This window comes from Artemia sp. Qi Xiang Cuo, chromosome 1, assembly GCF_049724085.1.
Source record: "Artemia sp. Qi Xiang Cuo chromosome 1, ASM4972408v1, whole genome shotgun sequence".
In the NCBI taxonomy this organism is placed as follows: Eukaryota; Metazoa; Arthropoda; class Branchiopoda; order Anostraca; family Artemiidae; genus Artemia; species Artemia sp. Qi Xiang Cuo.
The window spans coordinates 74,595,539-74,616,959 of NC_142794.1; the positions used below are offsets into that span (position 1 = coordinate 74,595,539).

Sequence of the window (21,421 nt, forward strand, 5' to 3'; positions counted from 1 at the left end):
CAAATTTTTTTTTAAGATAAATAATCTAATAAATTCTTTCATTTAATTTGAAATTGGACTTAAAATATACTTAGAATTTACGCAAAGGAGATTTAATAGCTCTTTGACATAGCAAATTTAATTTTTATGTTTCCTTGTTTAAGAGGGTTCTTTTTGAAACACAAATTACTCGGATGGTACATCTCTATGAGGAGAATACAGCTTTCTAAGTATAAAAGGTCTGCAAAATTGTTGGAATGTATAAGTGTTAATACACACTGGGCTGTACAAGAAGCAGGGGGGGGGCATTCCAGGACTGGCCGTCATGACCTCTCATATTTGTACAACTTCTGTACAGGTGTCAAATTTACTAGTGAATATCTTTGAGTCTGATCTGTTCAACCATCAGGGGAGTTTGAAAAATTAAAGCCCAAAAATGCCACTTGGTCACATTTACATAGTTGTATCTAACTAATTTGAGGTAGCTGGGGATCATCTATGATGTAATTTTATGAAATATTATAAAGATTATCCATCTTTGAGGGAGGAGCTGCACCAATTCCTCTAGTATTTTGACATGTACTGATGAAAACAACCGTTAACTTCCAAACACATAATTTAAGTTTTAGGCACATTCTGTGTTGTGAGTTTTTGAACCTGTATTTTGGAAACAGAACGTGATTGATAGATAATTAACTACTGCGTCAGAAACATGTCTAATAATTGTTACATTTTAGCGAAGGTGTCATTATTAAAGGGAAAAGCAATTAGGTATTTTATTGCCAGAAAACTTTGCCTGTTTCAGCAAAGTGAAATTGAAGACAGTATTGGTGATGGTGAAAGAGATGTAGAAGTCGAGTTATTGAAAAACAACTCTGGCAGATTTGTAACCAGTGGTAAGTCTCCCTCATTCATCAAAAGGAAGGATGTTGAGTTAGTTCTGTATGACCCATCCATCATTGGTAGAACCAGCCACCTAGCAGAGCAACTATCATTTCCTGTTGATGTGAGCACCTACAACTTGGGATAGTCCACTTTTGATTCCGTGTTGTTTTTCATAGAAAGTTTTTGAGTATATAAAGTTTGTGTGTCATATTACCAATATATTCTCTGAGGCTAACCTGACTCTTATGCATCCTAATGGTAGCTGGTAATAAGCTTACCAAAGTTATGGATGCCAGGTCAGGATTTTGTTGAAATGATAATTTCAACGGGACCTGTGCCAGTCATCATCAGGTTCAAATTGGTAATTACTGGCACAGGTCCAAGTCAGAAAAGAAGAAATCAGATGTTTGGAAAAAAATATTTTATTTATATCCTTTTTCATCCTCAGTGATCGGAATTAAGCCTTTATTGTCATCTTTTTGGGAAGTATATTACTGCTTTTTCCTTTACCTTAAAATTACCTTTAATTGCATTTCCAGCGAGATAAGGTGGTGATGAGCCTCATGTGGAACCTCTTGCTGGTGGTGTGACATGACTAAGGTTTGGCGTCCCAGGTTAGCCTAGACTCTGCATTGGCCCAGTCCTGGTCAACTCCTTTTTTGAATGCATCTATGGTTTGGGACTTGATGGTTTCTTTGGAGAGGCTGTTCCAGTAAGGGACAGCGCGTAGAGGGAAGAATTGCTGGCGCGCTAAGACTTGACTTGGGAGAAAACTTTACTTGAGAGGTTGTTTTTTAGCAATTCGCGAGTAGTGATTGCATCTCCTCTCTTTCTTCAGTATACTAGGGTGGGGAGTTTGAGGGATACAAGGCGTTCCTCATATGGCTTGTCTTGCTAAGCTGGTGTGAGCTTTGTTGCTCGCCTTTGGACACTCGAATGCTTTAATGTCCATTTTATAATGTGGAGATGCTAGGGTCATTCCAAATTCCAGGTATGGACGTACAATAGCTTTGTACAATAGCTTCCTGACCACACAGGGTTTCCTGGTGGTAAATGTTCGTTTTATGAGCCCTAGGGCTTGGTTTGCTTCAGCAACTTGAGCTTGTGTGTGGTTGTGGAACTTCAGTTAATCATCAAAAATATCCCCCAGGTCCTTCTCCTCACTTACAGCTTCAAGCAGGTAATCTCCAATACAATAAGGTTTTAGAATTGTTGTGTCCAAGATGCAGGACTGCATTTTGACACGTTGAACTGCAAACCCCACTCAGATAACCATCTAGATAGTTGATCTAAGTCTTCCTGCATCGTTGAGTGATTGGGGCTACTTTGGGCCTGTCTTAAGAGCTTGCAATCGTCTATATATAGTGTCAGTGGGTTGTTCAGGTTTGTTGTACAGTCGTTAATATATATGCTGAACAATGAGTGCCCAAGATTGTGCCCAGTGGGACTCCACTATTGACAGAAATTTCACCTGAATAAACAGTTTTACTGGTGGTATCATAGACTACTACCCTCTGAGTTCTTCCAGTAAAAAAGGCTTCAATCCAGGCAACTATATCCTCATGTACCCTGTATGCTTCCATTTTCAGGAGAAGAAGTTGACGCTTTACTTTATCAAAGGCTTTCGATTGATCAAACAATATGACATCCACCAGAAGGCCATCATCCAAGAGTCTGGTCAGAAAGTCATATGTTTCAATGATATTTGTGTTGATTGAGTGACATTTAAGTTTATTGTGGGTAGGATTTGTTTTGGAATTTTTCTTTCCTTAACTGTATGTGTCCTAGCTCTTCTAGCCCCCTCAGAGAAGGGGGTCAACCATCAAATTGGTATTCAGAAGCTGACACCCCCGTAGCTGCCAATGCCATTGCTGTATCTCCAATCTCTAGTGATGACAGCCAGAATAACACCATAATAACAGTCTCAGAGTCTCCGAACCCAAAAACTGATTCCCAGCTCAATGATGATTTTCAGACAGTTATTAGAAAGCAGAAACGTAAGAAAGCCCTCCACAAGCCCTCCTGAAATAACAGAAATCCCTAATTCAGTTTCAGCTATGGAATTGAAGAACAAACAAATCATCCTTTTCACCGGAACAGTAAAAGACCAAGTGTTTACTACCAAAAATATCTCTAACATTAGAATGAATCTATTCAAATATCTAAGATGTAGTTTCAGTGTGAATGCTAATAGAGGTGGCTCTCTTACAGTTATGTTCCAAGACAGAAAGGAGGCCTGCAAAGCTCTTAATCAAAATAGAATTGGTAATATACCAGTTACCTCTAAATGGTGGACTCCTATAAAAAAAACAACACAGAAAATGGTGATGTATAATGTCCCAATCGAATTATTAACTGAAGACCTAAAAGATAGTCTCATGAATAATAAAGGAGAAATGCGGGAAGTCCATAGGATGGGCAAGCCAGATGCTAATGGGTTACTAAACAGTAAAAGTGTCATTTTTATCTTACCAGTGAGTATGCAGTTTGACTCATTGTTCTTTTTGGTCAACCTAAAGCTTATAAATCTTACCAAGAAAAGCCTATTCAATGCTCAAAATGTTTTAAGCTTGGTCACTCATCTAAGTACTGCTCTTCCTCAGAGACAATTTGCCCCACCTGCCTTTTTAATCACCCTGTGTCTAGTGAAACTATATGTTCTACAGCTCCTAAATGTATCAACTGTGGAGGTGATTACCACTCTGCAAATTGTATCTTATGTCCTAATTATATCCAATCGGCCAAAGTTTTAAGGATAGCCCATCAAGAAAATGTCCCATTTCCTATAGCTGCTATGGAGCTTGCTAAGCCTTCCAAAGTACCATCATCTCCAAGAATGAATGAGGCTAAGAAAGCATCCTCAAGCCTTCTACCCAACTCTTGGCTGTGCACTCCCAAAAATAACCAAACCAGGTTAAGTTATCTCCAATTGAGATATCCATCCCTCAGCAGGGTATTTAGCTCCCTAACGTAATCAAAGCAAGCCCAGCCCTCCAAAATCCTAGATTTAGTCAGAAATCATGGGCTGAAAGACTGGCAGCATCACCTAATATATCCTCTCAAATAAACACTGCTCAAAAGAGAGATGATCTTTATATGACAAAAATAATTAAATATATAGCTTCAGTGTATCAAATCATTTAATAAAATCTGCCTAAAGCCCTAAAAGCCACTATATCTAAAGATATAGCTATATACCACCTCTCTAATCATGCGTTTAAAGAAATAGGAAAGGAAGTGCCATCAATTCTCACCAAATATAGAGCGTGTCACCTATTCAACTCAACCCATGGCAATTAAACTACAGATGTTACAATGGAATTGTGTCTCTCTTAATTCAAATAAACTTGGTGATCTCATTCACTATGCATCTACGAATAAAATTGATATTTTCTGTCTACAAGAGACCAATCTTCATCAATTTAAGAAAATAAAAATGCCTGGCTTCAAGTGCTATGGGTGTGACACATCTACCAATAGAAAGGGAGGAGGAGTTGCCATTTTTGTTCATGATTTTGTCCTCATTCCCTTCGACTATTAAATCTTACAGGGATGAAATTGATATCATAGGTATTATACTTAACCTGGCTAATGGTAGTCATCTTGTCATTAAATCACTGTATAATCCATGTGAAAACAATGGTATTCAAAAGGTTTTGGAGTGTGAACTTTTAGGAAATAATTCTTTTTTTTGGTGATTTCAATCGCATAGCCCACTTTGGGAACAAATAGTCATAGTAACAAAGCAGGAAGAGGCATTGAGAATAATCTGTCCAATATTCGAGATACCTTGATGTTCACTCCATTCAACTTTCAAACCCAGAGAATATTTCATCTGATACTTTCTCAACTATTGCCTTGCTACTTGGTCCTTCTTTATGTTATGATCAAGTTCAGATGGTAAAACTCACCTCTCTACAATCTGATCACTCTTCAATTCTAACATTAATTCAAAATATATGCTATTAACCCAAACCCCACATAGTAACTTTAAACAACTCCAAAGGGATTTGGCCTAAGTTTCGGGAAATTTTGAAGGAAGCTGATTTTTGCTTTTTATCAAATAGTTCTGATATTAATGTTATTGAGTCCAATATGAAATCCATTCTGTTACAGTCAGCTAAATCTTCCATACCCATGACTAAGCCAATTTCTTATAATGGCTCCAAGAGACCCAAGAATTGGTAGAATGAGGAGTGCATGGTTGCATTATGGGTAAAATGGAAGGTTTGTAAATTGTTTCAAAAGAATCCTTCTCCAAGCAAGCATGTGCTAAAGTAAAATTGGTATGTAAGAAAGCTAAACAGTCTACATGGTCCAATTTTAGTGCAGGTATTAGCTTCAGAACCCCAATTTCAAAGATTCACAACTTCATTAGCCAACTCAATAGTGGTAAACAGTCTAATGATGACCGTAAAAATGATATCATGCAGGATGGATCTCCAGTTTCCTCAGGTAAGATGAAAGTAAATTTTTTTTTGGATATTTATAAAAATGATTGTTTCTGATTTTCATTACCCTTGACCTCCATTTTCTACCCTTCCTTGTACTTCTTTACATAGAAGGTCCTTGATGGAACCATACTCCCTAGATGAATTTAATGCAGCACCCAATTCTTATATCAAGCCTTCCCCAAGTCATGATGGTATTTATATTAAATGGATTTTGGGGTTCCGGGAGGTTTTCCATAGTGCCCTACTAAGTCTATATAATCTTGTTTGGTCAAGCCAAAAGTTCCCAGATGCTTGGAAGATTGCCCGGGTCTTTCCTGTTTTAAAACTTTCTTACCCATCTAGTGACCCCTAGTGTTACCGGCTTATATCTGTTTTACCAGCTTTCAGTAAAGTCCTTGAAAGGCTTATTATAAAAAATATAAATGTTTTTACTTTTATATCTCTAATAAATCAAATAATATTAACATTTTGATTACTAAATATCAGTATATGTATATTAAGCTGACAATGCATATTCATTTGTTTTTTTTTAAGTAAAGTGCAAATTATGTTCTGGCCTTGGGAAGGCATAGGGGTTTTGAGCCTAACTCATGTTAATTTTTGCTCGTTTTGAGTTTGACTTGGTTATTTATTGTAATTTCTGTTCGTTTTGGGTTTCATTTATTTATCGATGCTGATTTGTGGCAGTTTCACGCTTGGTAGATTATTTGATTTTATTTTTGCTCATTTTTGGCTTAATGGAGCTCTTTAATTTTCTTTGAAAACTTATTTTGTGGAAAAAGTTTTTTTTAATTAATTTCTGTTCGTTTTATATTGACATAGTCTTTTAAGGGAAAAAGAAAATAATACTTTAAATCTTTTCTTTTTTTTAAGACTATAGTTTGGCCTGCTTTTTGTTTGTTGGGGAAAAATTTTCAGCAATTTTTAACAACATACACCCTTTTAAAAATCTGGACACTTATAGCAGTGTTTAATTTAGTTTCATACCTCCTCTAGTTGACCTGAAATGGAAAACTTGATACCATTCGCAAAAAAATCCTTTTACTTTCTTTGATAGCTTGGATACACTCACGCTATTTTGATTTGGTTAAATTTTAAGAGCAAAAGTAGCCCCGAAAGTTTGAACATAATACCCTCAGTCGTTCTTGGGATACTTCTGAGATGCCCTATTGGGAATTAGCATTAACACAGTGAATTGTGATTCAACCTTAAGGCAACATTTAGTTTTTAAACATAATGGGCAAATAGAAGGGTGGGCGTGGGAGGGGGATTAGCTGCCCTCTAATCACTTTTGACCATTAAAAAGGGAATCATCCCTTTCTATTTTCAATCGAATGAGCCCTTTTCGAAGTTCCTACAACTCCTTTGATACGAAGGGCCCTGGTCGAAAGAAAAAAAAATTAAATACATTGTACCCAAATCGATCTTAACTATAAAAATGTCAAGCCTTCTAATCACTTTCGACTATTAAAAAGGGTACGGGCCTTTCGATTTCCAATCAAATGAGCCGTTTTTGAGTTTCTACGACAACGCTTTCTATAAACACCTTATATGCCTCCAGGGCATAAATTACAACCCTTACCTTAAGGGCTGTGAGGGGGGTTGTCATCCTCAAAGACTTAATTTCCAGAACTTTCAACTATGTTAAACAAAATGGCTATCTAAAAATTTGATTGGATGTGTTTTGGGAAATGGTGGGCGTGAGAGGGGCGTTAGTTGCTCTCCCATCACTTCCAACTCTTAAAAAAGGCACTACCTTTTTCAATTTCCAATCAAATGAGCCCTTTTTAAGTTTCTACGACAATGCTTTCAATAAAAACCTTATATTCCCCCAGGGCATAACTTACAACCGTTGCCCTTTCGATTTCCAATCAAATGAGCCGTTTTTGAGTTTCTATGACAACGCTTTCTATAAACACCTTATATGCCCCCAGGGCATAAATTACAACCCTTACCTTAATGTGTTTGGATGTGTTTGGGGGAATGTTGGGCGTAAGAGGGGGGTTAGTTACCCTCCAATCACTTTCGACTATTAAAAAGGGTACTAGCCCTCTCAATTTCCAATTGAATGAGCTTCTTTTGAATTTTTTACAATAACGCTACCTATAAAACCTAATATGCTCCCAGGGCATGACTTACAACCTTTGCCCTGGGGGCTCTGGGGGGTTTCTCCGTCTTAAATACATAATTTCCAGAACTTTCAACTACGTTGAACAAAATGGCTGTCTCTAAACTTTGATTTTTTTGTGTTTGGGGAAATGGTGGGGATGAGAGGGGGGTTATTTAATCTCCACTTACTTTCGACAAATTAAAAAGGGTACTAGCCCTTTCAATTTTCAATAAAATGAGCCCTTTTTGAAACTTCTAAAACAACTTTCTATATTAACCTTATATGCCCCCAGGGCATAACTTACAACCCTTGCACTGAGGGCTCTGAGGAGGTTATCATCCTAACAGACCTAATTTCCAGAACTTTCAACTACGTTGAACAAAATGGATGTCTCCAAATTTTGATTGGATGTGTTTGGGAAAATGATGGGCGTGAGAGGGAGTTAGTTGCCCTTCAGTCACTTTCAACTATTAAAAAGGGCTCTAGGCCTTTCAATTTCCAATTGAATAAACCCTTTTTGAAGTTCCTATAACAGCGCTTTCTATAAGAACCCTGTATGCCCCCAGGGAATAACTGACAACCCTTGCCCTGAGGGCTGGGGGGGATGGGTTGTCATCCTTAAAGACCTAATTTCCAAATCTTTCAACTACGTTGAATAAAATGGCTATCTAAACATTTTGATTGTTGGGCGTGAGAGGGGGGTTATTTGCCCTCAAATCGCTTTCGACTATTAAAAAGGGCACTAGCCCTTAGAATTTCCAATCGAATGAACCCTTTTTCAAGTTTCTACAACAAAGATTTCAATAAAAACCTTATATGCCCCAGGGCATAATTTATGACCCTTGCCCTGAAGACTGTGGGGGGGGGGGGAATGTCCTGCTCAAAGGTAGAATTTCCAGAACTTTCAACTGTGTGGAACGAAATGGCTATCTCAAAATTTTTATTGGATGTGTTTGGGGAAATGGTGGGCGTGGAAAGAATGTTAGTTGCCTTCCAATCACTTTCGACTATTAAAAAAGGGCACTAGCCCTTTCAATTTCCAATTGAATGAGCCCTTTTTGAAGTTTCAACAACATCGCTTTCTATAAAACCCTAATATGCCCACAGGGCATAACTTACAACCCTTGCCCTGAGGGCTTGGGGGGGGGGGCTGTCATCCTTAAAGACCTAATTTCCCAAACTTTCAACTACGTTGAATAAACTGGCTATCTAAAAATTTTGATTGGATGTGTGTGGGGAAAAGGTGGGTATGAGAGGGGGGTTAGTTGCCCTCCAATCACTTTTGACTATTACAAAAGGGCACTAGCCATTTCAATGTCCAATCGAATAAGCCCTTTTTCAAGTTTCTACGACAAAGATTTCAATAAAAACCTTAAATACCTACAGGACATAATTTATTACCCTTGCCCTGAAGACTAGGGGGGAGTGTCCTGCTCAAAGGTATAATTTCCAGAACTTTCAACTGCGTGGAACGAAATGGCTATCTCAAAATTTTTATTGGATGTGTTTGGGGAAATGGTGGGCGTGGAAGGGGTGTTAGTTGCCTTCCAGTCACTTTCGACTATTAAAAAGGGCACTAGCCATTTCAATTTCCGATCGAATGAGCCCTTTTCGAAGTTTCCACGACAACTCCTTCGATACGAAGTGTCCTGATATGGAAAAAAAATACATTATGCCAACATCGTTCTTTACTTAGGCAGCGGGATTGCGTTTCCTATGGTAGAAGTTTTTTGTTCAAGTTAATGAGTATAGGGAAGAGATGAACTCCATTACTAGAAGTCTTCCTCAATGAGTGATTTTGAGTCTCCTTTTGTTCAATTTTTATGTTTCAGAATTCCAATTATCTCACTCGTTGTTTCGTCTTCAAGCAGATAGTCGGATTATATGGAATACGAGAAAGGATACTGTAATACTTCAAAGTTTTATTAAATAGGATGCAAGATTAGTTGAGAGATTCTCTTCAGCCTTTTGTTTTCCGAATTCAATTAGTAAAACTAAAGACGTTATATTTGCTAATTGTCCAAGAGATCCTCCCAATCCTTTTCAACTTTTCTCTAGCGAAATCCCATGTTGTAGCTCAGTGAAGCTAATTGGCCTACGGATAGATTCTACAATGTTATTGCATGAACATATTAACTCTTTGAAATCCATGATCAGTCGGAGACTTTGTGTGGTAAAGAGGCTTGCTGGAAGTAAATGGGGATGCAACCCTAATGTTATTCTGGTTTTTTATAAATTATATATTAGTTCTAATCTAGAATATGATGTCAAATTCTTATTATTTCATATATCATCTGCAATTAAAACCTTAGAATCGTTGCAAAATTCGAATATTGAAATTGCTCGGGATCCGCGCTGGCATACTCATCTGTTTAAATTAATACAACTGTTTGGTTTGGTTTCCTTAAGTGAATGAGCATCCGGTAAAAGGAAGAAATACTTCTCGCGAATTCAAGCTTATGGAAGTAAGCATGTTGTGTATAATCATACCTTTGCTTTGAAGGCAGCTTGCACCAAAAGCCATTAATCTTTGTATCAGTTTGAATTGGATGTCCCAAATTGGAGTCAGTATTCTCCCTATGTGTACCCCTTTACTGGCACTCCGCCGTGAGAAATGAGTCCACCTATTTGTCAAGTAGAACTTATTCCAATAAAATAAAACCAAATTCCCAATCACGATGTTCAGGCTGTTCTTGCTATACAGACCCTGAAATTGTACCCTCTTCAGAAGAAAATTCACTCTGAAGGTTCCAATCAGGGGGAGAGAGCAGGAGCAGGAGTATGTATTCCATCACTGAACCTTAACTTTTTTTTTAACCCCTTCCTTTGGGATCTTCTATTTTGTCAGCTGAATTATGTGCCATTCGCTTGGCCCTAGATCTTCTCATAAATTATAGCATTGTAGAGGAGAATATTCTTTGCTTTTCTGACTCCAAATCGGCAATACTGTTGCTCAATAAAAATTAATAGAATTGCCAATGATAAGGACCTGTTCAACATTAGAAGACAGCATCTGAACCTCCAGGCTAAAGAAAAACAGATTTTATTTTCAACATGTTCCAAGCCATAAAGGTATCAAATATAATGATACTGCTCATTTATTGCCAACAAAGGCTTTTTTTTTAAGTACAGTCCTTCCCGACGATCTCAATTTACTTAATATTATTAGGCAAAAATCTAATGTTAATCGTAGTAAATTGACTTTATATTGCCGTCTGAAATCAGATGCCCTTCTTCTTAATAGTATGTTATTTAGTTGGAAGATCACTCCCTTCTATGCCAGGTCTGCTTCTCAACTGATGAAACTATCCAGTGTGTCTTATTTGATTGTCAGCCACTGAGTGTGGAGACTATTTCCTTTAAACGCCTCTGCTATATGGCTAATATTCCAAATACCTACACTGCAATCCTGAATTCTAACCTGCCTTGGCACGTGCATAGAAAGATTTTTAAGGCATCTATTTATATTTTAAAGAAGAGTCTAATTGATTAGTGTTTATTAATTCATACTGAAGTCATTCAAAAGAAGGAGGTTATTCATCATTTGTTTTGGAGAGTGCAGAAGAGAGCGGGAGTGAGCGTCAAAAATCGCTTTGGTAACAGCGGGCCTATAGGTCTTAAATTACTGGGGAAAGGTGAATCAAGTACCCCCACTGCACACAACCTATCAATAGAATTAAGAAGTTTAATTGAGATGATTGGTTTGTTTTAACTGATAAGAAGACTTGGTTACAGATGAGGACAATGGATTTCTAACTATCTGATGATACTTTTTGGAGAGCTAAGGGGTGAAAGGACTTATTGGTAGTTCATATACCCTGCGACAAATTTTTTTGACAGGAACTGGTCTTGTCAAAATTATCGTTTAAACAAAATCAAGACCTGAGATCCATAGCATAGGTAAGCTTATTACCATCTACCATTAGTATGTCATATTACCCATCACCGGTAGGTAGTATGACAAACTGACCATGCCCAGGATCATGCCTACTACTGAAAAACTTTTAGCAAGAAGAATATGAAAAAGATCAGAAAGATTCTACATGGAACCCAGTAGGCTATATACTATCAAAACTTTGGCAATATACATAAACATTTCATGGAAATTAAAAAAAAATGTGTCTTGCTACATGACTATCCCCTATTCATGTCCAAACCTGATCACTTTGTTTTTCAAATTAAAAATAAAAATATCAGTTTAGAGCAGTTTTTTCTTTACAACTTGCATTGACTAATGAAAAAGTTAGAAAATATACATGTGAAATCCACTTGTAGCTTCTGCACAATAGTGCCAATATAGTAACCAACAGTGACTGTTTTTATTAAAAGCCAAACTCTAATGTACTCAAATCTTTAGTGGCAAATATGGAAAGTAGTCGATTTTGTGCTGTATGACAACTGTTGGATTTAGGTGATATTCAATAGAAAAAGAAATCTACTCTTAACCTACATCTTCACTACTTGTGCTTAGGGGGTTTCCAGATGGGTTCTCCTTCTCCTCTCTAAATGTGGAACATGCACTTTTTGGTTTTGTAATACCTTGGAAAGACATGAAATAACTTTTTACATGACAAACTACTTGCTTTTTTCTGACATCTTAAGTACTCTAAGCATAATACTAAGCATTATACAAAAAATTCTACGTATCAGTATGAATGTCAAACGGAGTTTATCAATCATTTCATACTTTGCTTGTCATTGATTTTCAATTTTTTCCTATTTATGCTTTTCTTTATATACAAATGTCTTTCAGGAGCACACTACAAGCATGGATATTAATATTTATTCAAGGGATTTGGCAGTGTTGGAAGATCCAAATTCTTTTAGTCAAGAGCTTGAATCTAAAGTTGATCTAGAGGATCTGGACAAATCACAGAAAGAAAATCTTGACAATAATTATTTATTCTTGGAGCCCGAAGAGGCCTTGGCAAAAGCTTGGTTAGAAACCATTGATGGTAATTTTTCCAATTATTGCAGCAAATTCATTTTTGACTATTTCTGAAGTTGTAATATAACATGGAGATTCTCTTTTTCAACTTATATTAATAATAAATGTAACTGCATACAAAGAATAACATCCACGAGCCTGTTTTTAAAGCATTTTTGGATATCACATTCAGTTGCAAAGTTTTCCAAGTTCTGGAACTTAAAGCCAGAATTGTATCAGCATCAGACTTCCTGTCTATTATTGTGTACCGTAAGTGGTCATATCTGAGGAAGGGGATTTATTTGATGGCTTTCCCAAAGACATGGGTTAAATAATTTCAAATTATACTTTTGGGCTTAGTTCTTCAAGTTTTTCTCATCAGATTTCCTCCATATCCCATTAGTGCAGGGCAGAGGGAGAGGGTATGGATTTTGAAAATATTTGGCTGGGTATTCTATTATTTATAGTTGTAATAATAGTGTTAGTATTTTAAATTCAAATGCTGATATTTCAAGGGAGAAGGGATCTAAAATTTCTCATGTCGTATTATCCTGTTTAGTTGCTAATTTTCTGAACTCACGTTTATATAAATTACATGGACTAGGACCTTGTAGACGTTTAAATCCTGGTAACTTTTAAAAAATGTGAGGTTTTAGAAATGTGACTTATAAATACATATAGGCTAGTTAAGATAAGATTTACTACAAAAATGGACTATCACTAGCCTTTAAAGGCTGAATTTGCATTCTGAGTCAATAACAGACAATAACAAAAAAAACATACAAAATAAAGTCCAATAAAAAGATCAAAATTCTGAGGTCAGGTAAAAGATAAAATTGATTATGTACAAATTCAAAACTGTTTATTATATCAGTAAAAAAAAGGATAAAAGATTTTATGTATCGCAAATTAGTACAAGGAAAGGGAGATAAGGTGGGGATAGGCTGGGACACTGTTCGGGAAGGACGAATTCTATCAGGTGCATGGTATTCAGGGAAAGGGTTCGCAGTACAGGGGTTCGTAAGTGCCAACTTACCAAAACGGAGGCACAAATTATTTCTTCTGCGCTTGAGGGTCTCTAGTTTTGAAATTTTTAACAAATGCAGACCTTGCCCTCTTTAAAAATGATTCTTAGAGCTTTCTTTTGGACATTTTCAATCTTTCGTGTTGCTTCATTTGAGAGGCCAGGGTGTCACACAGGATAAGCATTCTCTAATATGGGATGCACAAAAGAAATTAATACTTGTAATAAATATGATTGGGGGCAACTAAATTTAGTTAAAAGTTTAAGGAGGGAAAGCGAGGAGTTTGCTGGTCGTAAGACATTATTTTTGTGGGTATCCCATTTCAAATTGGAAGAAATTGTAACACCAAGGAGCTTAAGAGATGTGACAGAGGTTTCAGGAGGTATAAAATGAAGATTTAGAAATTGCAGATTTAGGAGGGTTAACTGTCATGTCAAGGGAAGAGGCCTCACACGCAATATCTTGGAGTATGCCCATCGGGTTGCTAAAAATGTTTTTATGACATATCTCTATAACTGTCAAGTCATCCACAAATTTCCACTTATTGTCATAAAGGGTTGAAAGGGTGTTGATCAAAAGAGAAAAAAGGAGAGGGCCTAGAATAGTCCCCTGAGGAATGCCATTAAATATGGGGAGATGATCTGAGAAGCAATTTAGATATTTAACTGCTTGAGATCTATTAGAGAGAAAAGAGGCAACGAGCTTAACCAGGAAAGTTTGAATGTGGGATTCATTTATAAATTTATCATGAGTAAATTACGGTTATTCAAATCGAAAGCTTTATGAAGATCAAGAGAAATCAGATTAAGCCAAATGTTAGGTTTTTCAAGTAATTTACCCATGGTATCAACAAGATGGATCAGGTAATGAGAAGTTGACGTGGATTTGAGATTACCAAACTGTCTAAGATCAATGAGGGGGAGGACTTTAATCTTAAGCCAGTCTGCGAGAAAACTTTTGTGAAAAAGTTGTGGCGAGGGTAATAGGACTAATGCCATCAAAGCCAGGCTTCCCATTTTTCTTTTTGATTGGGGCAATAAAGCCTTGTTTCCAATATTGAGGGAACTGTCCAGATTTGGTAATCTCATTAAACAGGATGGATAGGGGCTTTGAAAGGTAATCACTGAAAGCTTTAATATGAGGAACAGGAATATCTAGTGAGAAAATATGGGGGAATGAAAAAGGAATAGGAACATCTGGAAATACGTAAGATAGGGGTGGGAGTCTCTGGACAATGGAGATCCAGGGACGTCCATTGACAAAATCTTGGGGAGTGGGATGGGAATAGATTTTGCTGTCTTGCTGGTCATTTTTACTGACTGCTTTTATTTCCTATGTAGGCTATACTAATATGCGTAATACGCGTTTCTTTGATGCCCTATAACCTAAAGACGAATCACTTCCTGTCTTGTTTTACTGTTAGAAGCATTAGGACAAAAACAAAAAAACTTGTAAAAGCTCCGCAAACAGTGTCGGATATTGAACCCTGGATTTCTGCTAAGAAAAGCAGTTGGATTAGACTCCATGTGTTGTTTTGTTAGCAGTAAATCGATGTCCTAGGTTCCAATGATTTTTCTTGATTAGTTTAGCCAAATCAACTTAAACAACCTATTGCTTAAACCTCGTATTGTTCTTGGGTAATGAAACGGTTACATGGGCGAATATATATATATATATATATATATATATATATATATATATATATATATATATATATATATATATATATATATATATATATATATATATTAGAGTAGTTAGGCTATGAAAAAAAAAAATTGGATGAGACTTTCAAAGAGCCATTCAAAGAGGGAGGGGGCCGGGACAAGCTTCCCCGAGTGCCATGGCTGGAGTGTTGCCCGCTTTGATCAAATTTTCACTTTGTTTCGGCCTTCTTTGCTTATATTTGAGTCGAAAGGAGGCACTGTAATTGATTTTTCCGTAGGTGCCACCAAACCTAGGGATGGCTCTGAACTTCTAAGCATACATGAAATTTCTTTTTCTTGCTAAGATTGAGGGACAGTTTTCACCATGCTTACTTTAGTTCTTTTACTCCACTTATAACATAGTCATATATTTCTAAATTTCGAATCTTGTTATAAAAGCCCCAGCAAGATATAAAAAGTGATTTTCAATTCTCCCCCTCAGGCAGTGTGAACAAGAGTACTAGATAATTTCTACGACCAAACTGGCTAATCATGACAAAACGATAAAAAAAACTGTCAAGAAGAGAGAAACGAGGATAAAAACAGCCAGTGAAAAAAAAATGCAGATTATAATGCAAATTCTGCACTGAGGGTGGTCAAGCGGAGGTCTTGACCGAAATATTTGCATTGTAATCTGCGTTGTTTTCACTGGCTATTTTTATCCTCGTTTCTCTTTTTTTGCGGTTTTTTATCGTTTTAACAAGAGTACTGTATATCTTACAGTACTATTTGAGTTTTTTTCATAACTCAAACTTTCAGAGTGCATCCATGAGAGGGGAAAGATACAGTGACCATGAGTTTCCCAACTTTAAAGATATGGGAGGTAGAGGGCCAATATAATCCCTCCTTCCTTGCTTGAAAAATTGAATGTTTTACGTGGACAGGTTTACTTTTTGCAACATAAAGCTAAGGCTTTATTTAAAATAAATTGCTTGCAAACTCTCTTAGTTACAGTAATATTTACAAACTAGTAAAAAACACACCATAGACAAGGCATGTCTAGGGTGTAACAGCTAATTGTAGAGAGATGTTTAATGGCTCATTCAACAGCTACTGGTCACACCCATGTGCACTGAAATGACAGTTTGGGGTCATTTCTTGAGTGGAAAGGCTGGGAAGCATAATAGGGTACCATTATAATCTCAATCGTTGGTAACTCTTAGTCTGAAGTTGACAACCTCTCCTCTGTTTTAAACCCCTCCTGGCCACCTGAGTAAGTTTCACAAAGTTGCTGCTGCAACATCTTAGAAAAATGCTTAATGGCCCGTACCAAAGCTGTTCATTATATATATACAAGCTTTTTGTAAGCTTATCTTCATAATACCGTTGCAAAGTGCCATGTGGCATAAAAATTTTGTTTTATTTGTTCTATTTCTGGAATGGAAAGGCTGGGAAATACAAGAAGGATACCATTATAATCTCTTTTGTCAAAAATATGGAACTGAAGTTTAGAGCTCCCCATTTAAAAAAAGGGAAAATTGGAGGATGTGAATTTTGCTGTGAATCCAGGGTTGATTCATAAATCATCTGCTGCTTGAAACATACTTAATGTTCCTTTGAAAGCTCTTGATAATATTTACAAGTGCTCTGTAGATTAATCCGTGAAGAGCCATATGGCTTAAAAAAATACGTTTTTTGGCCATTTGTTCTATTGTTATTTTGTGAAGAAAAAGGAAAAAGTGATTGAACATAAAAGTTATTGTTGTTAAAACAGTGTGTTAAAGAGAACAAGCCTTTTATTAATAAAATGGGCTTTAGAATATTCATTTTTTGGAAACTCTGGAGAGAAAAAAAACTCTTATTCATTGGAGTGTGCATGTCTGGCTTAACTTGGTTTTTTGTCCTACTACAGATTTAACCATAAGTGAATTAGTCGTCTCATTTTAATGACACGATTGACATTAAACAAGAATGTGGAACCTATACCCTGCAGCACTTCCCTCGTTTGAAGTTCGCTGGTGAGTTTGTCAATCCCTGCGGAGTTGAACAGAAATAATCATGGGAAATATGGCTGATCAAAGTAGAATTTTTTGCCTGACTTTTTTGAGACTTGTTTTTATTTATTGTGGTATTTTTGTTCTTTTTTTATGATAGTAACATTTTATACTGAAATTAACTAATTATTGTATTTGTTGTCTTCTAGATAGTGAAGATGAAGAAGATAATGTAGAAAGTGAAAAGTCTTGGGTTTATGTAAAAAAAGAAGAAAACGATCCTGGTGATTTTGCGAATATAAGTGACTCTGCTTTTACATTCTTTAGTGACGATGGAGAGATGTCACTTGTTTGCACACGACCTTACTGTAATGAGACGTTCGATAATGAATATGACAGGGACTTGCATATGATACATCATACTAACAATGTGAAAGCCTGTGAAGGGTGTGATGAAATTTTTAAGACCAAATTTGAACTGGACGAACATGAGAAGTTACATCCTAGCTTGTTAGAAAATTGTAAAAAATGTGAGAAAAGGGTTTTAAAGCGTTTGATGAAACAACACTTGCACAGGTTTCATTCAAAGAGGCACAAGTGTGATAACTGTGACAGAGAGTTTGATAGGCCAAACAAATTAAATGCTCATATGAAGAAATGTATTGAATACGATTCGGCCAAAGGAGAAAATCAAATTATCTGCCAATTCTGTGATGAACATATTCCTTCACCAAAAGCTATTAAGCATTATCTAGGTCATGCTGAAGATGAGCTGAGTAGTTGGTGCATCACAGATGTGAATAATATTGAATGTAGAATTTGCTCCAGATCTTTAGATAGTATGTACAAAATGAAAAACCATATATTAGGCCATTATTTTCCAGAAAGAAAAATCGAATGCACAGTTTGTTGTTTCCCATCAACCAGCAGGCGTCTTTCGGAATGGCATGTAAGACATGCTTGCAAGAAGAATGTTCAGAATCATACAGACTTTAAGACACTAGATCCACAAAGTTTCAACAAGTCCAAAAGATCGAGCAATAAAGATTCTGTTAAGTGTAATCTGTGTCAGAAAGTGTTGAAAAAAGGAAGCATGGCAAACCATAGAACTCTTGTTCACAAAATAACTGTAGATACCTACCCTTGTACTGAATGTGATAAAGTTTATTACACAAAACCAAACCTTAAGTTTCATTTGATGACTAGTCATGCTTCAACTCCAGTATTCCCATGTGGTGTCTGTCGGAAAATTTTCCTGTCCATAGGAGAAAGACAGGAACACTCGAGAACTACTCATGTTACTAAACGTGTCAGATGCTCAGTTTGCGACTTGGAAATGGTTTATTATGGTGCTAAGTGTCATTACCTGCGGCATGCTTGGGAGGAACTGGGTCTTGATGATGCTAACAGTGACACCCAGGGTGAATACACTTGTACAAGATGTGATAGAGAATTTTATTATGCACAGCATGCTGTGAATCATTTAGTGAATCATTATCAGCCTTGGAGAGCTTATGAATGTGATATGTGCTATTTGGGTTTGGGGACTAAAAGTATGCTTGACAAGCATAAAAAGCTTTGTAATGGCTTTGCTGCAGAGACAGATATGAAGAAAGATCTCAGAAAAGTGGGAACAAGAGTTGGGAAACGAATGAAGATTGGAACTGAAGCACCATTGTCCCAAGGTCTGGAGAAAGACGAGTATTATTGTGACATTGGGTCTCCTGCAATACAAATCGATGCATCTAATCATGTTGAGATATCACATTCAGATACCAACATAATTTGGCAGTGTGACAAATGCTTTAAAATATTCTCCTGTCAAAGTAATTGTCATGATCATATTAAGAATTCGCATCCAAATGAACTTGTTTCAGCGATAGAGGAAGATATTTCAAATCTGAACAGATCAATAAAAAGAGAAACATCTTCTAACACTGTTGTGGATGAAAGTAAAAAATTAGGAAAATATTTTTTCAAAATCTATGTGCAGTAAAAGTGAGACTGATATTTATAATTTTATTGAGAAGAAAAAAATAACACTGCAAAAAAACTTGCTTAACGTTTATATAAATGAATGAGAAGAAATTAACTCCATTGTCAAAATGATCAGAACCATAAACCCTTAATGATTCTTTAACTTTGGTAGACTGTGATCAATTTTGTTTTATGTCAAAATATTTGCTGCTTAGTATTGTAAATTGTGTCTGAAAATATTACGGTTAGTTTAACTGGGAAAAATACAAAGACTAGAAAGGGTAAAAGTACCTCACTAAAAAAAAGAAACACATTGCTTTCTTTTCAATTTAACAGGGAAGGTTAAGGTTAGAGCTCCATCGCTATTTTATTTCTTTGCAAGGAAGTTATCATGTCGTAAAATGAAGTGTGGTTGTCAGAAATTTTTCTGGACTCTTTGTTAATGTTTAATTTTTTCTTCAAGAAAAAGCCTATGGTATAATGAAAGTCAACAATGAACATATGTTTTTCTTTTATTATTATTAGTTTTTAGATATAAATCAGAACACACATCACTTAAAAACCTTCTTTTTTAACCAAATTTTTATTACCGAATATTATAGAGCATATAGGTAGACTTCAATACCACCTAAAAAGTCGACTTTTAAGTCATATGTACTCTGAACTTATATGGAGTTTAATTTTTCTTTTTTTCTTCAAGCAGAATAAAGTCAATATAACGAAAATTAGGACAGTAGTTGGGTAATCTGGAATCAGGAGCTAAGTTGGATTGTTTTGTATCCTTGTTTAAACGGATTATGTTGATGGACTTTGTTCTAAGAAAGACAACAAAGGCTAAAGTAGATATAGTATTAAAAGATTTGAGTATCCTAGATGAAATTTTTGTTTTTGGAAATGAAATAATTTCATAAAATTTAAGAGTTTAGGGTACAAGAATAGGTCTGGAAAGCAATGTTTGAAGCTTAAATTAGAAAAAAATTAGCATGAAGAGGTTATATTAGGTGATAAGAAGTTTGACCAAGTGGGTACCTTCACTTTTACTCATAGTATTATTATTACGGATGTTGATGCACTGTAAATTCAGAAGTAAAATAACAAGGTATATTCATTCTTTAAAAAAAAAAGTTTTGACAGAATTCGAACTTGGGCCTTAGAACTAAGATTAGGATACTATAGCCATGGTAATGACTGGAGTCAAGTAGGCTAAAACTATGAAATTTGACGTTTCGTGAAATAACACAAAATAAGAAAGGACCCCGTTAACCAGATGAATACATCAAAGAAAACTAGGAGTATAAACCGGAATATAAAAGAATTATAACACACGCTTAACAAAATAAAAGAAAAGAAGCAAACTAAGGTATACGAGTGAGGCCAGTGTAGGCACAAAGATGCTTATAAGCAGTTTGGGTAATTTTCCAACGAACTCTGTAAGTTTTGAACCGATATCTGGTAAACTATAAACAGAAACGAGCTTTCGATTTCTTTACCATTGGGACAGATACAATAGAAAACGGAAAAATCGGAAATAATAAAACGAACTGAATTAATATCTTTTTCTATGAAAAACAGGGTAAATACCAGAAAGAAACAAAACTGAGTCATTGGTAAACACAAAAATAGTTTAGTAAGAGAGGCTAATCACGTGAAGTTTAAGTGCTACTGTTGAAACAGACAAGGAAAGTCCGTTTTTCGTCTTAGTTATTAATAGAATATCATTCGCATAAGCAAGATGAGAAATATTTACTGAATTAAGAAAGAAAGTGGAAGGAATAGTAGAAATGACATATGATATACACAGTTTAAAATTAGAAGTAGAGAGGACAGCATCCCACGCCGCATATAAATTTTATTTTCTGAAAATCCCATATCAGTTTTAATCCGCAAAAAAAAAGAATTTGAATACCAATATTGAAGTTTACTCCATGACTAAATAGGGAAAATATACCCTGGGAGACCGTAAACGTGCCAAAAGCTTTTGAGAAGTCTAAGGTGTTTTATCCGAAATTCGATGGGCCTGCTAGCAACCTACCCCATCTGTAAATCCGATCTAATTTTCATCAAAACATGCCAATGAATTAATTGTTGGGAGGAGATGATGCTCAAAAAATTGGCATACATTGTAAGGAACTAATTGGGCTATATGATGCACACTCTGTCAGATTCTATCCTTTTTTCTGGAATGAATTAACTGTTCCGCACAAAAAACTTTCAGGAACAACCGAGGCACATGAACACGTCTGAAAAAGAAGTTGTGCGTGTTGGACAACAGCTGGACAATCTACATTTAAACGTTTAGCACTTATACTACAATAGACAGAACTAGACTTAAGTTTCGTTATAGCTTGTGCAATCGAAGATAATACGACTAATACTGTGAGAATCTGGTTCTGACGGAGTGGTGTTGGAAGCGCAGAATTAAAA

At 36.0% G+C, this 21,421-nt stretch overlaps 1 protein-coding gene across 3 annotated transcripts in view; it reads left to right on the forward strand.

Moving 5' to 3' along the window:
- The window catches only part of LOC148956716 (uncharacterized), a 34,174-nt gene extending 13,418 nt beyond the window's left edge, over window positions 1-20,756 (forward strand). Inside the window, exons 2-3 of one of the 3 annotated variants that reach the window (XM_089086992.1) lie at window positions 12,182-12,383; window positions 17,230-20,753. In XM_089086992.1, coding sequence (XP_088943118.1) covers window positions 12,197-12,383; window positions 17,230-19,016 — 1,974 coding nt within the window. In that variant the 5' untranslated portion in view covers window positions 12,182-12,196 and the 3' untranslated portion in view covers window positions 19,017-20,753. Of the gene's footprint in view, window positions 1-12,181; window positions 12,384-17,229 lie in introns of all 3 variants that reach the window. The other 2 variants (XM_089086984.1, XM_089086999.1) reach the window with 2 other exon arrangements.
- Window positions 20,757-21,421: the final 665 nt, after the last annotated feature.